Source organism: Trichechus manatus, unplaced genomic scaffold, assembly GCF_000243295.1.
Source record: "Trichechus manatus latirostris isolate Lorelei unplaced genomic scaffold, TriManLat1.0 scaffold00044, whole genome shotgun sequence".
Taxonomy (NCBI): Eukaryota; Metazoa; Chordata; class Mammalia; order Sirenia; family Trichechidae; genus Trichechus; species Trichechus manatus.
The window spans coordinates 4,632,268-4,648,983 of NW_004443980.1; the positions used below are offsets into that span (position 1 = coordinate 4,632,268).

The 16,716-nt window shown below is 37.2% G+C and overlaps 1 protein-coding gene across 6 annotated transcripts in view; it reads right to left on the bottom strand.

Moving 5' to 3' along the window:
* Positions 1 to 3,725: 3,725 nt before the first annotated feature.
* FNDC3A (fibronectin type III domain containing 3A) overlaps positions 3,726 to 16,716 on the bottom strand; it is a 256,528-nt gene continuing 243,537 nt past the window's right edge. For 3 of the 6 annotated variants that reach the window (XM_023731558.1, XM_012555610.2, XM_004376576.2), the window contains 3 exons: positions 14,883 to 15,049; positions 13,564 to 13,691; positions 4,203 to 6,874 (listed from right to left, as the gene is read on the bottom strand). In XM_023731558.1, coding sequence (XP_023587326.1) covers positions 6,560 to 6,874; positions 13,564 to 13,691; positions 14,883 to 15,049 — 610 coding nt within the window. In that variant the 3' untranslated portion in view covers positions 4,203 to 6,559. Of the gene's footprint in view, positions 6,875 to 13,563; positions 13,692 to 14,882; positions 15,050 to 16,716 lie in introns of all 6 variants that reach the window. The other 3 variants (XM_023731559.1, XM_023731560.1, XM_023731561.1) reach the window with 2 other exon arrangements.

Genomic DNA, 16,716 nt, shown 5'->3' on the forward strand with positions numbered 1-16,716 from the left:
ATAGGTTTGCTGTGAGCCAGAATTAACTTGACAGCAATGGGTTTGGTTTTATATATATATATATATATATGTGTAGAAAGAGAGGGAGAGAGAGAGAGATTTATATCACGGAAATGGCTAGTTGTAGAGGCTGCAAAGTCACAAGTCCATGGGTCAGGCGTCAGGCTGGAGCTTCTCCTGACTCACGTAGCTGCAGGGGCTGACAAACCCAAGATTGGCAGGTCAGATGGCAGGCTGCTGGCTCAAGTCCCAAAAACTGGAGGTCAGATGATGATAAGCTGGATGCAGGATCCAGAGTGATCAAAAGCCAATGAGCTTTGCCAGAAAATCCGTATATATTGAATTCAGGCCACACCCCCAGGGAAACTCCCTTTCAACTGACTGGCTGCTCATAGCAGATGTCATCATGGAGGTGATTATATCAGATCTCATCATGGAAGTGATTACATAACTGCAAACTACATCATAACTGTCCAACCACTGAGAATGATGGCCCACCCAAGTTGACACAGAACCTTAACCATCATAGTTGATATGCTTGAATCCATTTCTGTAGCTACTGTGTATTTTGAGTGCCTTCCAACCTAGGGGCTCATCTTCCAACACTGTACTAGACAATATTCTGTTGTAATCCAAATGGTTTTCACTGGCTAATGTTTGGAAGTAGATCACCAGGCCTTTCTTCCTAGTCTGTCTCAGTCTAGAAGCTTCACTGAAACCCCTTAATCATGGGTGATTCTGCTAGTATTTGAAATACTGGTGGCACAGCTTCCAGTATCACAGCAACACACAAACCACCACAGTATGAAAAAACTGACAGATGGCTGGTGGTGTTAAGCGGCAATAAAGGTATTAATATCCTTGGATGAACAAGTATTTGGTGATGGGTTATCCCTAGGGCTGTGTGGGCTCAAAATGGGAGTCAAAGTATTAAAGGATGAAAACCAAGAGGAAAGAAAGTACAGCTTTTCATGTAGTCTGATACCTTTCCTGACCTGGAGATTCTCCTTGTCTTATTTCTTTCTGTTCAGTCCTTAGAGGCCATGGGTTGTTTTGCACATGGGTAAGTGCTTAGCAAGCAAAATGCCTGGCATAAAGGAAGTACTCAGTGCTATCATAAATGCAATACTAAAGTCAGTGTTAATTTTGATTTTCTTAGAATTCAGGACTTCTGGGGGACAGCAGAGAAGTGGTCATGTGTGGGGGCACTAGGCCTGGAGTTATATCGCAGCTTCGTCATTTACTAGGCACGTGACCTTTGGCAGAGTGCTTGTCTTCTCTGGGCTTAATAGAGCAATTAAGAGTATTATATGTAAAGCAGTGAACACAATGCCTAGCTCACATTAAATGGTCAGTAGATGCCAGCAATATTACAAATCCGACAAAGGTCTAATCTCTAAAATCTACAGGAAAATCCAATACCTTCACAACAAAAAGACAAATAATCCAATTAAAAAATGGACAAAGGAAATGAATAGACATTTCATCAAAGAAGACATTCAAGTGGCTAATAGACACATGAGGAAATGCTCGTGGTCACTAGCCACTGGAGAAATGCAAATCAAAACCACAATGAGATACCATCTCACCCTGGCATTACTGGCACGAATCAAAAAAAAAAAAAAAAAACAGAAAATAACATGTTGCAGAGGCTGCAAAGAGACTGGAACTCTTATGCACTGATGGTGGGAATACAAAATGGTACAACCATTCTGGAAAATGATACAGCGCTTCAAAAGCTAGAAATAGAAATACTATATGATCCAGCAATCCCACTCCTAGGAACATATCCTAGAGAAATAAGAGCTGTCACATGAATTGACATATGCACAACCATGTTCATGGCAGCATTGTTCACAATAGCAAAAAGATGGAAACAACCTAGGTGCCCATCAACAGATGAATGGATGAACAAACTATGGTACATACACACAATGGAATACTACATCACGATAAAGAACAACGATGAATCTGCAATGCATCTCACAACATGGATGAATCTGGAGGGCATTTTGCTGAGTGAAATAACTCAATCACAAAAGGACAAATACTATATGAGACCACTACTATAAAAACGCATGTAAAGGTTTACCCACAAAAAGAAAATCTTTGGTAGAGGAGGAGTGGGGATGGAAAAACACTAGACAATAGATAAGTGGTAACTTTGGTGAAGGGTAAGACAGTACACAATACTGGGGAAGCCAGCACATCCTGTCCAAGCCAAGGTCATGGAAGCTCCATAAACACATCCAAACTCCCTGAAGGACCAAACTGCTGGGCTGAGGGCTGAGGAGACCACGTTCTGGGGGAACATCTAGCTCAACTGGCATAACATAGTTATTTATAAATAAAATGTTCTACATTCTACTTTGGTGAGTAGCATCCGGGGTCTTAAAAGCTTGTGAGCAGCCATCTAAGATCCTCCACTGGTCTCACCCCTTCATGAGCATGGGAGAATGAAGAAAACCAAAGACACAAGGAAAAGATTAGTCCAAAGGACTAATGGGCCACAACTATTAACAGCTTCCATCAGACTGAGTCCACACAACTAGATGGTGCCCAGCTACCACCGCTGACTGCTCTGACAGGGATCACAATAGACGGTCTCAGAGCTGGAGAAAAATGTAGAACAAAATTCGAACTCACAAAAAAAGACCCAACTTACTGGCCTGACAGAGACTGAAGAAAACCTGAGAGTATGGCCCCCGGATACCCTTGTAGCTCAGTAATGAAGTCACTCCTGAGGTTCACTCTTCAGCCAATGATTAGGCCTGTAAAACAAAATAAGACCAAAGGGGCACAGCAACCCAGGGGCAAGGACTAGAAAGCAAGAGGGGACAGGAAATCTGGTGATTAGGAACCCAAGGTCAAGAAGGGGAGTGTTGACAAATCATGGGGTTGGTAACCAGTGTCACAAAACAATTTATGTGTACTAATTGTTTAATGAGAAGCTAGTTCCGTAAACCTTCATCTAAAGTAAAAAAAAAAAAAAAAAAAAAGCCAACCATTACGACTTGAATGGATCATGTGGCTTCAAAATCTGTTCAATTTTCAGACACTTCTCTTGGTAAATTTCCCATAACAAGCAGAAATAACAGCGTCATCCTATTCATGAGACAAAAAATAGCTACTGCATGTAACATTTGGAGGCACCACTTGGGACACTGAGGATTTGATGAGCACAACTATTAAAATTTTGGTTCTTCTGTCAACTTTCATTTTTGAGTTTCTCTTTTCTCCCCCTTGAGAGCATCAGGGAGAAAATAATGGATCAACAAAAATGATACTCTTTGGGGCATATAAGTGAAAAACCAAAACCCGTTGCCGTCGAGTCGATTTAGACTCATAGCGACCCTACAGGACGGAGTAGAACTGCCCCATAGGATTTCCAAGAAGTGGCTGGTGCAGTCGAACTGCTGACTTTTGGTTAGCAGCTGAGCTCTTAACCACTGTGCCACCAGGGCATATACATTATCTTAAAAAATGAATATGAAAATAGAATATTTTAAAAACTGAAAATATGAACCATTATCAGGTATGTTGACTGTGGAGGGTAGGTTACAGGATGACTGCCTGTTTTAAGTTTTGGGGAACCATTCTTTTGCAGTCCCTGAGCCATAATATACATAAGACCCTCCTGCAGAAACGGAGAGTTCATGATGGAGAAAAAAGTGTTCTCAAACATGGAACGCTCAAACACAATGTGTAAAATTCCTATTCCCAATCTACAGAAAAAATAAAAAGAGGTGACACGTCCAATGATCCTTCTCAAGGCTAGACACATACCTAGTTGCCTGTGTGGAGTGATGCTTCTAAATCCAAAATATCCCTCTCCCGCAGTCTAATATTAAACTTTATTGTGGTACCTGCAAGTTGGGGCAATTAGAGATCACTTGATTTTAAGAAGCAATGTATCCCTAGGAAGGGGTCTGGGGATGGAAATTTTAACCGTGGGTAAGGGCACAGAATGAGTAAGAGAGAATGCTGAACATTCTGGTGGAAGACGGACCTGGGGTTGATGGCAGTGCCAGTCAGAGGAGGGTCCCGGGCTGCTGGAGGCAGGAGAAAGAAGATAAAGGGAAAAAGGTGGGGAATGCAGGAGAGGTCAGAGATTAGGAAGTTGACCTCAGACCTGTCCTTTTACTTACTTATTTTTAATATACGGAAAGAAAGCAAGGCATTTAATGAACTGCACAAGTCACTAGGATAAAACTCCTTACTTCTAATTTCATTCAATCTACTGGACTTTATTTCTGTAATGAATATGGGTCCTCTCTTGTTGAAGATTTGAATATTTCTAGAAAAAGTGTTCTAAGCCTATTATAAGAAGAGACACCTTAACATTTCATTTTCTTAAACAGAAGCAGATAATGGATACGAATACAATAAACACATCTCAAAAAAGAATGATACAACTTTTATTTTCCATGGATTTTAAAGATACTTTTGCTACACAGTTGATGTATTTTCATTTGTATGAAGTTCAACCTTAACAATTTTAAGGTGATACATTTGGTAGTGTATCTGTAATCTTTAAAAAGTTTAGAGTTTTTGGAATGTACAGTATATGAGGTAAAATCAAGATTACATTAGAAATTGCTGCCTCCTCTGCACTAATTTTGCAGTGAGGCTCAAATGGCAAATACACTATTAAATGACATTTACTATCAAAAATAGGTGTTCATTTGCGTTTACTATGAAAAACGTAAGCCACTGTAAACTTGCCACAGTGGCAAATTTTACTATTTTAGACATTTAACTATATAGAAATCTCTGGGTGATTACACTCAAACTCATTTGTACTGCCAAGTGTGGCACTTCTAGAAGTTTCTAGAAAACAATTACAATCACGGTTGTTTTAGGGGAAGGTTATCAGCCTATACGTAAGAGATTAAATTTAAATAAAATGTAAACATACAGTATATTATAATGACAAATCATTCTTACCACTTGGAAAGGCCAAGTTTATCCGTTTCTTTTTTGAACAAAGGTTAACGTTTTTTCAACAGCACGGATTATTTGACATAAAACAATTACAATACATGCCCATTCTAATATAAGATAAATTCTTCAGAGATCTTCAAAGCATAAACGTAAGTTCCTTTTTTCAAAGACTGACAGAAGTGCTTACTAATCACTAAAATGCTAACCTCAGCAACTAAAAATTAGTGATTCACTATTCTAAAATTCAAATAATAAATTAAAAAAGCTAGTTACAAGTGTTTTACAGGTAACAGATGTGATAAAACAAGAATTTAGATAGTTTCATTACAAACTGTATATTACTGGCAGTCACTGACATCTAGGCAAGATGTACAATGTGGTACTTGACAAAATTCAATCTGATTACCCAATAACTCACAAATACAAGCTCACAAAACATTAATGAATTATGCAATTGCAAAGTGCTCTAATGCAACATTAACCACATGCAATCAATAATTTGGAACAGACATTACATTAAACATTAGTTTTTCAAGAAAGAAAGCAGCTTAAAGTTTACTGGTGCAAATTAATTTTGTCTTCGGATTTGGTGACCCAAACAAAAAGGTTAAGTTTGATTATGAATTCTGATGGTGATGGCAGTAGTTATGGGAGAAGCAACAAAACTTATGGGAGTTCTTCACAATTAGCCCATTTCCAGACAGATGGAATGTGTGTGTATTAGATATACACACACACATTTTTATACACTTGGCATGTATAATTGTTACATATGCTGTAAGTGTACATGTATGCCCTTATACACATACGTATAGCTCAAAGTTTCACAAACAGAAGCCAAATTAAATAGGTTTGAAATTCAAAATGACTTTATTACTTTAAAAAAAGTACTATCTATAAAAGCCCTCTCTTCTCTTCCATGTTTTCAAGACCTGAAGAGGTACTTTAATAGTAAACATTAAAATATTTGTAGGCCAAGCAGACTGCCTGTGCTTTCTTTAAGTGACTTTCTCTGAAGTTATGAATATATACTTGTAAAGAAGAACTCCACATTTATCAAACAAGAAGCTTCTTTTCATGCATATTCTTTCATCCAGTTTTTTTGTTTGCTAAGCCCCTCTAGTTATTCATCATAATCCCACTTACCAAATAATTAAGACAAATGAGGAGGTAGAAATATAGCACTAGATTGCTTTCACAGCATCAGACTTTAACATTTTTGTACAGCATGTCAGTGTAAATTTTATTCATTCTGAATTTTTCACTTGGTAATAAACAGATCAGGTTTACCACTGTTACACTTATGCTGACTGGTCAAAATATCAATTACACATTGTTGCCTCTTAGAAAGTTTGTTCTACAAGAAGCATGTCAAGGAAAAAAAAAAAAGCCCCAACCAAACAAAAAACCCTAAATTTGATATTTCTGTGGCTTGCATCCTAATAAAGTGCCAGCCTTTACCTAATAATGTAAGCACTGTAAATGGCAAAAATGATGTGCTATAGTTTCAATGCCAGTGATAAATGCCACTGGTTTTGTAAAAGCAATACAGAAATCATTTTAGTATATGACAAAATAACATATAATAAAGCATTTTAAAAATAGGGTTGTATTTTCACTTGATTACAAAGTACTGAATGATAAACGCAATCAAAATGGAAAAGAAAGCGAACAGCACGAGGATGACGGCTGCACACTGCTCATCGGTGAGGGCCCGCCGGCGCCTGGTGCTTTCCACAGTGTCTCTGTTGGTGCTGGCCGGTGGTTCAGTCCTCTGAGAGATGAAGAGCACTGTGGTACTGTAGGGACCTACGAGGTCCTGGTGCCCCACAGGGTCTTGGCACTGGCGAATGGCACACACACGGAAACGGTATTCACAGTTCAGCTGAAGGCTTGAATACCGGAATGAAGAGTCGGGACCTTTGTAAATCTGTTGGAAAACTCATGTGTTAAAATCTGTTAACACTGGCTTGTTTCAGAATTATTTCTGACATGAAAGTTAGTACCACTGACTTTATCTTTTAACTGACGTTTTGAAAATAGCTACTATCCATTTAAGATTTTCTCTGCTGAAGAAGGCAGGAGAAACCTGAAAAGGGATGGTATGAGACCTATCCTCAGAGGCTTAAAGACCAATGGAGAAGTGAAGATGTGTCCCAAAGCAGCTGGAGAACCAGCCCACAAGCATGCCCTGGTTTCCACACATGTATGAAGTCAAACATCTGGGAAGTCAGTCCACAAAAACTGGGGCAGTATCTAATCTTGCTCCCTATTATACCTTTGCACAACTGGTAAATTTTTGTACAATTTCAATGGATTTGTTGGATGAAACAATGAATGAAGGAGAGGCACTTTCTACAGGTGTGGATGGAAATCATTTTATAAACTTCAGAGAGGGGAGACCACTCAGAATCACAGAATAAGGTCTTAAAACCTAACTCCTCTGTCCAAACAAGAATGAAATTCCATGGATTTTCAAGGCAAAGCACTAGTGATTTAGAGGCTACAAGGTGAAACCAGTCACCTCGTGGTTCAGGCCCTGCTCCACCACTTCACAACTCATGTGATCTTAGACCAGTTATAAAATGGGCATAAAAGTAGTTATCCTGTATGGTAATTATGAGGATAAAATGAACTAATTCTTGTTAAAGTACTTAGCACAGTGCCCAGGACTCAGTGAATGTTCAATATATGGAAGCTGTTATTTCCATTAGTGATTTTTAGTTCATCCCCTTCTTTTACAAAGGAAAAAACCAAGCCTTACAGGGTTAAGGGACTTACTCAGTGGAGTTCCTCCGGTTAATTGGTGGGTTAGAAGACAGATCAACCAACACCTGGGCTAGCATTCTTTCAAACACTTTTAGCTGCCTCAAGCCTATCTGTGTTGTAAATCTAAATTTTTAATACTGGTTTGCTCCTGAGGGAGCAGAGACAGAGCTCTGTCTTAATTAACTTTGTGTCTCCAAAATCTAGTATATAGCAGGTACTTAATAAAAGGCTACTAAATTAGTGAATGGAGCCCTGGTGGTGCAGTGGTTAAGAGCCTGACTGCTAACCAAAAGGTGAGCAGTTTGAATCTATCAGCCGCTCCTTGGAAACCCTATGGGGCTTAGTGAATGAGGCAGGTCTACTTATCAGTCAAAATACATATCAATGGATGCTGAGAGGTTATATAAACAAAATTCTATTGGAGGAAGTAAGCCTTAAGATGGATCTTAAAGAAAATGGTAAACACTCATTAGTTCGGAGGGTGCAGATGAAGAGTTTCAGGGAGTGGGAATGTAGAAATGGTCCATGCCTAGGAGACAGTAAAGGATTACTTAAGTTAAACAGAAGGTTGTATTAGGAAGCAATGTGAAATAGTTCACATGCAATTGAGACCAATTTAGTAAAACTAAAAAAAAAAATACTTATTTGTCTTATGGATATAATGAGTGATTTTAATTTTTGTCTTTAAACTTTTCTTTGCTTTCCATTTGTCTCCAAATGAGCATAGTAAAATATAGTTAGAAAACAAAAACAAACAAAACAAAACAACCACATACACAAAACCCCACAAATGGCATGAGGGTGACAGGTGAAGAGTTCTGGCAGAGAGAGAAGGAATAAGTTAATACACTAGTTGGAAGAGTTTAGGTTTGATTCATTAGGAAGCCACTCCAGGTGTGTAATCTTAAAACAGTGTTTAAGGAATCCTAATAATGAGGCTGTTGGAGGGACTGAATGGAGTTGTAGGATAGGGGCTCTTGCTGTATGTAAGCTTGAGGCTATGAAGCCCTGATGTAGTTTTTATGAATCTACAAATGACTTTTGAGTTAAGACTTGGTAGGGGGAAAAAAAAAATTCTTCCAAGGATTTAAAGCGTGTTAACAAAGATGATGTTGGTACTACAACATTAATAAAGCTAGAAGAAGAAATTGGAGGGGAGAGATTGGGAAGGAAGAAGCTCAAGTTTTCAATTTTGTGTTTCAGATGTTGGGAGGATATCTAAGTCCTATAGGCAACTGTAGATATAGGACTGAAGAAAAAAGATTAACTTGCAAAGCTAATTTAAGAAAGTTTATTATCTAAGAGATGCTATTGAAATAAGCCTCAAGTTTGAAATGAGCTAGGTTAGGTCTTAAAATGAGAAATAACTAAAATGAGTAATATCTCCATCCCCCATTCTATATTGTCAAAGTGGCTTTGTTGTGACCTGACAGAAAAGGGCAAGTAGAAAACTCTAAATTCAAAATTTTTTGGCCTTTAGCTATTGCTCATAGATAATATTACATATAATTAAAACAAAATAGCCCCTTATCTTTGCTATGAACCAACTATCCATTTGTAGGCAGAATGTGGGAAATAGAAATTAATGAAGATTTGCTGTTAAGAGAATAACGGGTAAGATTACTGTTTTCATTTGGCATTTTATCTGCGAAATGCTGATTAAAATCTTAGCTTGTGAAGCTTGTGCATTTCTGGCTGGCCAAGAACGTTCAAACAGCATGTCAACTGCAATGGAATTTCACAGAAAAACTTTAAAGATAGTTTAATTTCATCAACTGGCATCTGTCCTCATTTCAGCTTTGTGAATACATCATAGCAAGGAGAAAATAACAAGTACAGAACTAGGACCAATAAAAACGAAACCAGTATCTTACCTGTTTGTATCTGTATCTATATTCTAAAAGCATATTTGGTTGGCTAGATAAATTTATCAAGTACTCATACTAAAATGAGAAATAGTCTTTGTTACGATCTTTCAAGGATAAGTGTACATGTTTAATATCAAAGATACCATTTTTGAAGTTGCCATGACAAAGGAACAGTTTTTAACTATTATAATTTTCTGTATACATTACATATTCATAACCTGATTTTCACTAAATAATATGCACCATATATATTATAAAGCAGTTAGTATAAAACAATGGTTTCAGCAATATATTATTTTTTTTGGGCTGAATATGCAATAGTTAAATCTTTCCTTAAGGTGTATTATGTATCTGATTATATTTTAAAAATTACTCATTATTACATACAGTAAGACATACTGTTATATAATTTGGCACATGGTCACATAATGCGATCCTTCTCTATGAATATACTACTGCAGTAATTATTTTGTAGTGAGCAACATATGAAGAGAACAAAAGTGTTACAAAGTGTTGTAATTCCTCACTTATAAACACCTGAACATATACAAATAACGACATAGTTCTTGTCTATACCCTTCTTCTCCATTACTGCTAAGGGAGTTGTAAAAAAAAAATTAGAGCGTTTAGAGCAGTAGTTCTTAAAATTAATGTACATAAGTTCTTAAATCTAGTGTACATAAGAACCACTTCGGATGTTAAAAGAAATACCGAATTGTGGGTCCCACTCCCAGTTACTCAGGTACATCAGGTCTGTAGGCCACTCTGAGAATCATTCTTTTTGAGAATCTGAGTTCAAAAGTATAAGAAGAGAAGAAGTTGTATACAGTCAATGGGCCACACCGCACCAGCATCCATTCCCTGCCACTGCCAACAGCACTCTGATTCTGGATGGGATGTCCAAAGCTCCCCGACCCAGCCCATGCACATTAAGAGAAGCTGGCCTTACTCCTAACCCCAGAGGTGGGCCCTGGCACAGCTGTTGGTTCACAGATGGCTTTGTAACTTTACGTGCTTTCTCTTCCCTGAATGTGAATGAGGAATGAGAAAGAGTAAGTTCCCCATTGCCAAAGGGCAGCCACTAAAGACTGTGAAAGTAGCCGTGTCCCTAACGACTTCATTCAGTTACTGGGTCAACCAACCCTAAAGCCGGTTTACCTTCATGGTTCTCCCTAAGAGGATTTACACTTAAATTTAAATGGTTATAAGCCAGTTTCAGTTGATTTTCCTGGTACTTCCAACATGATGAGTTCTGATACAAGAACTGCCTTAGGAAGACTCCTAGGTGGAGTTAATCTGCTTTGAAAGTGGCTGTATGGTCCTCAAATATTTTCACTTCACCATATTATACTACTTGAAATGCCATTTTGGTCAAGAAGCACTTCAAGTAGTATAACAAAATGGCATTTCAAGTAGTATAACAAGTATTAAAGTATTAAGGAGCAGACACTTGTCTTCTGGTATGACTCTTCCCAAGCAAAGAGTCTTCCTCCTAATGCCTCATAAGGTCAGATACACTGTGTATATGGAGGTCATGATGTGTGTTTGTGTGAGAGAGAAAGGGAGATGAGAGTTAGAGCGAGCACGTAACTTTAGAGAATGGGGGTTAGTCTACATGAGGTGCTACAGAGCGGGGCATAAGGTAGCAAGAAGGTACCAAGGGGTTGGGCAAAGTTACTGGCTAATGAACCAGGGATGAAGAAAGAGAAGAATGCAAAGAAAGTAATTAGTTTCTAAATTTGGCCCAGGGTGTCATAGTATTTGCTGCTGCCAGGCTAATTTGCTTCCAGGTCCCCAAATCCAGCAACATTATAGTTCAGGTTTTTATGGGCTAGCCTGGAAACTTGGCCACCTATTGCTTTCTTAAAAACATCAACAGTTCCCTACTGCTAGAGACCCACCCAAACCTGGCCTTATCCACTACATACTTACCAGTCATACCAGAGTTCATGTTTCCCTAAGCTTCCCAGACTCAAAAGACTCACTTAAATGCCACTCTTTCAAAAAAAACTTACAAATTCCAGCTGGAATTAATCATTTTTTTTTTTTTTTTTAAAGTATGTTTTATCCTTATTATGACCTTTGATTTGTTTGGCTATGTAAAATACCATGATTGTAAAATTTCTGCTTGGTTACTAGATTCTAAATAACTTTCTTAAAAACAGTAACTTCTTAATCATGTAGCCTCCACCCTATGATTCCAAGTATGTAGAGTATTTAATATATGTGTGCTGAGTATCACTTAAATTAGAAATAAAATATTAAATTTCATGAATGAAATTGAACTCTTAAATAAACAACATACAAACTCTTGGAACATGTAACTTGCCAGTAAGTTGTAGAATTTTATAAACTTTTATTTAAGAGATTTAGATGAACATACATAAAATGCAGTTCTAAGGAAATCAATATTGTTAAGTTTTACAGCATGTTTACAAACTAAAGTGAAAGTGACGATAGAGTTAATTTAACTTTTATGTTAAATTAGAATTAGCACTGCTGTTTTATGTAGTGACATAAACTCACTAAAATTCATACATCACTAAAATGTGGGGTTTCTATTTCCTTTAAACATGTAATACAATTATATTTTCTTTAATATTAATTTTGCTTCCTCCTTGGAAGGAAACCTGTTTATCTGTAAATTACATTTTAAATCTAATTACCACATCAATTTGCAGATGGTTTAATAAAGAAAAACAATCACATGCTAAATTTAATCTGCATCTTTGGGACCTTCTGTAATTTCAGTTAAGAAATTACATTTCCATGTTTCACAAAACTTGAAATAAAAAAGATATATATATATATACACTGAATAACATTCTATTAATAGTTATAACGGCACAAGACTGGAATAAAACAGATGAACGATAGGTTTTCTAGCAGGAAAATAAAATACAGGATAACCAGATGGAGTGTTTACAGAAAATAGGTTTCTAAATTGTATAAAAGTTTCTTCTTAATAAAATTTCTCATCAACATGGAGAACTTCCCATTCCACCTGAGTGCAAGTCATCCTTTAAGACTCAGTTTACGTATTACCTCTTCCAGGAAGCTATATTTGAAATCTCTAGACCAGGAAGGTGAACTTCGTCTAGGATTCCATAAGAACTGCATTTACTGTCATATTTACAATACTGTATTATAATTACGACCATTATTATTATTGTAAAAGCCTCCTTCCAGGTCTCTCTGCTTTTGCCCTTACCTCCCTCTAGTCTAGTTTCAACACTGGTAGCCAAAATGTCCTTGTGTCTGATCATGTGACTACTCTGGTCAAAATCCACCCTTGGGAAAAAAGCCTATAATGCCCTATATATCTCCATACCACCACATTAACTACCTAACCTCATCTACAATTCTCTCCTTCTCACTCTGCTCCAGTCATATTGGCTTCCTTCCTGGTCATCAAATTCACCAAGTATGCTTCTGCTTTAGGGCCTTTATACCCATTGTTCCTTCTTTTTGGAACACTACTCCCATATTCACATCTTTTGGGTCTCTATTCAAATGTCATCTGACTGCCCTGTATAAACTAGCACTAACTGCTCCCATCCCTACCTTCAACAGTACTCGCTGTATCCTCAGCTTTATTTTTTTACATCACAGCTATCACCATCTGACATACTATATGTTAATCTGTTTACCTGCTTTCAGTGTCTCTTTCTCCACTTGAACGTAAGTAAGGTTTATGACAGCAAGGACTTTTTGTTTGGTGCTGTATCCTGAGTGCCTGGCACAGAGTAGCTGTTCCATAAATGTTTGTTAAATGACTGGATGATCTCTCTAGGTATCTTTCACCCCAAAAAGATTTTAAATGCTTAGATTCTGTGTGGTTACTAGTCTTAGGAACATAGTCAGTACTGAATGAATGCTTCTTAATTAGAAAGGTAAAGACAGTCAAATCTTACACAGACAATACATAAACATGAAAGAAAGATAAAAATAAGTCATCACAGAATTATATATTGGCACATACCTGTTTGAATTCCGAATCTCTTCCCACTATAACTTGAAGACTATAAATAACTGGATCACCTTTCATTGACTGTAAACATTCCCACATAATTTCACAAGTGTGATCATTTACTTTCTCTATTTTGGGTGCTGCAGGGAACAAATACAATTAAAACCTGCTCGATTTTAATCAAAACCAACAAGGCTTTAAAAGCCCAGTTATAAACTTGAAATAAATATCTATGAAATTTTTGGAATTTACAGAGAATGGTCAGTGGCTTACTCTTACTGTCTCCAGGCCACACAATCTACAGTACTACAAGAGCCAGACTGGCTAAAGGAACTGTCAAGGTTTGTACCGTTTTCATTAAGCTAAAGAGCCAATGTGAAATGACAAGCCAGTGAAGGAATCTGACCAGAGCAGTTACATGAAAACAACTTTTATGGTGCTTGTAAGACCATAGTAACTAGAACACGAATTTTGTAATTTAAGAAATCTCTTAGCAGGATGAGTTGAAAATAACCCCAGCTGCCTGACTGTATATGATTGCCTCAATCAACAGTGGCATACAAAGGGGTCACAGGAGTCAAAATCACAGCCATTTTCTTAAGGCTAAGAGACACTGAACTGGATGAAGGAAAAGTGACTCAGTGAAACTTAATCAATATTAGAAAGATTATTTAAGAACAGTCCTGTGAACCATGGATCTGCTAAATAAATGATATACCGAAGTATATGATGCAGAACATTGTACTAGGAGTCCTTGATTTGTCCCTGTATTGCAATTAATTTTAGATTTTTTGGCTAAATGCAGAGTGCAATCCTTGCCAACAGGGTCATTTAAAAACATGAACCCCTCTGGAATTAATTTTAAAGACATATGTATTACATATGTATATATACATGTATGTGTGTATAAATTTGATTTAGTTAAAAATCCAAGTTAACTAAGAATTTACTTATGTTTCAGTTAACATGACTTGTCTCTCCTTGAAATTCAGTGAATGAAATAACTTAAAACATTCAAACAACCAGTTTGTGATTTTTATCTTTAAATAACAATTGCAGAAATAGCAAATTACCCTATTAGAAAAGCCTGTCTATTCAATTTTATGCTAGATTGTTAAAAAGATAGAAAACCAGTATCAGTGTGACAGATGAAAGAGCTTTTATTATTCAGTGAAACTCTCAGTAGGCAGGTTTGCCTGCATAATTTTTTTTTAATAATACAACTGCTGGACACATACCGGATGCAAAGTTATAATAACAGTGAACACTTTATGAAAATGCATTCAAAATTAATTTATTAAAAGAGAGCAACTTGAGGATGAATAACTTACCTTTCAAGGCAGCTGGGACAGATTTTGGAGTAGTGAAAACATATTCTTGGGAGAGGGGACCTTCCCCAGCTTCATTACAAGCTTGAATACAGAATTTATAGGATGTTGACTCATTCAGTCTTTGTACTTTGTATGTATGACATGGGCCTCTGTACAAGGATATAAACCTAAAATGGAAATAAGTCTTTATTAAATACTTTGACTACCTTATAAGAAATGTTTTTACAACTACTAAAAAAGTATAGTTGGGACTATTTTTAGGATTAATAAGTTACTCCTAAAATTTAACGCCTAGAACAGATTTAAACAAATCTGTATGTTTTTTCCTCATGTGATGAAAACCACAGAAACAGTAAATTCCCCAATTTGATATGCTTTACTAAAGATTTCTTGCTAAATTTTGTGTTCAACCATAGTAACTGTTCTTCCTTTGGCTTTTGGGGTACAGCTTTGTTTCATCTATATGGTTTCTGTTGGCTGTCTTTTAATGTATATGTTGTTAGGTGCCATCAAGCTGGTTCTGACTCATGTTGTCTGGTGCTGTTGAGTTAATTCCGACTCATAGCAACCCTATGTACAAAAGAATGAAACACTACCCGGTCCTGTGCCATCCTCACAATCGTTGCTATGCTTGAGTTCATTATTGCAGCCACTGTGTCAATCCATCTCGTTGAGGGTCTTCTTCTTTTTTGCTGACCTTCTACTTTACCAAGCATGATGTCCTTCTCCAGGGACTGAATCCTCCTGATAACACGTCCAAAGTATGTGAGACATAGTCTTGCCATCCTTGTTTCAAAGGAGCATTTGGGTTGTACTTCTTCCAAGACAGATTTGTTTGTTCTTTTGGCAGTCCATGATACATTCAATATTCTTCACCAACACCACAATTCAAAACATTCAATATTCTTCACCAACACCACAATTCAAAGGCATTAATTCTTCTTTGGTCTTCCTTGTTCATCGTCCAGCTTTCATATGCACATGAGGCAACTGAAAACATCATGGCTTGAGTCAGGCGCACCTCAGTCTTCAAGGTGACATCTTTGCTTTTCAACACTTTAAAGAGGTCTTTTGCAGCAGATCTGCCCAATGCAATGTGTCTTTTGACTTCCTGAGTGCTGCTTCCATGGGTGTTGATTGTGTATCCAAATAAAATGAAATCCTTGACAACTTCAATCTTTTCTCTGTTTATCATGATGTTGCTTATTGGTCCACTTGTGAGGATTTTTGTTTTCTTTATGTTGAGGTGTAATCCATACTGAAGGCTGTGGTCTTTGATCTTCACCAGTAAGTGCTTCAAGTCCTCTTCACTTTCAGCAAGCAAGGTTGTGTCATCTGCATATCGCAGGTTAGTAATGAGTCTTTCTCCAATCCTGATGCCTGTTCTTCATACAGTCCAGATTCTCGGACTGTTGATTCAGCATACAGATTGAGTAAGTATGGTGAAAGGATACAATCCTGATGTACACCTTTCCTGACTTTAAACCATGCAGTATCCCCTCGTTCTATTCAGACGACTGCCTCTTGATCTATGTAGAGGTTCCTTGTAAGCACAATTAAGTGTTCTGGAATTTCATTCTTTGCAATGTTATCCACAATTTATGATCCATATAGTTGAATGTCTTTGCATAGTCAACAAAACATAGGTAAAGATCTTTCTGGTATTCTCTGTTTACAGCCAGGATCCATCTGACATCAGCAATGATATCCCTCGTTCCACATCCTCTTCTGAATCCGGCTTGAATTCCTGGCAGTTCCCTGTTGATACAGTGCTGCAGCCCTTTTGAATAATCTTCAGCAAAATTTTACTTGCATGTGATATTAACGATATTGT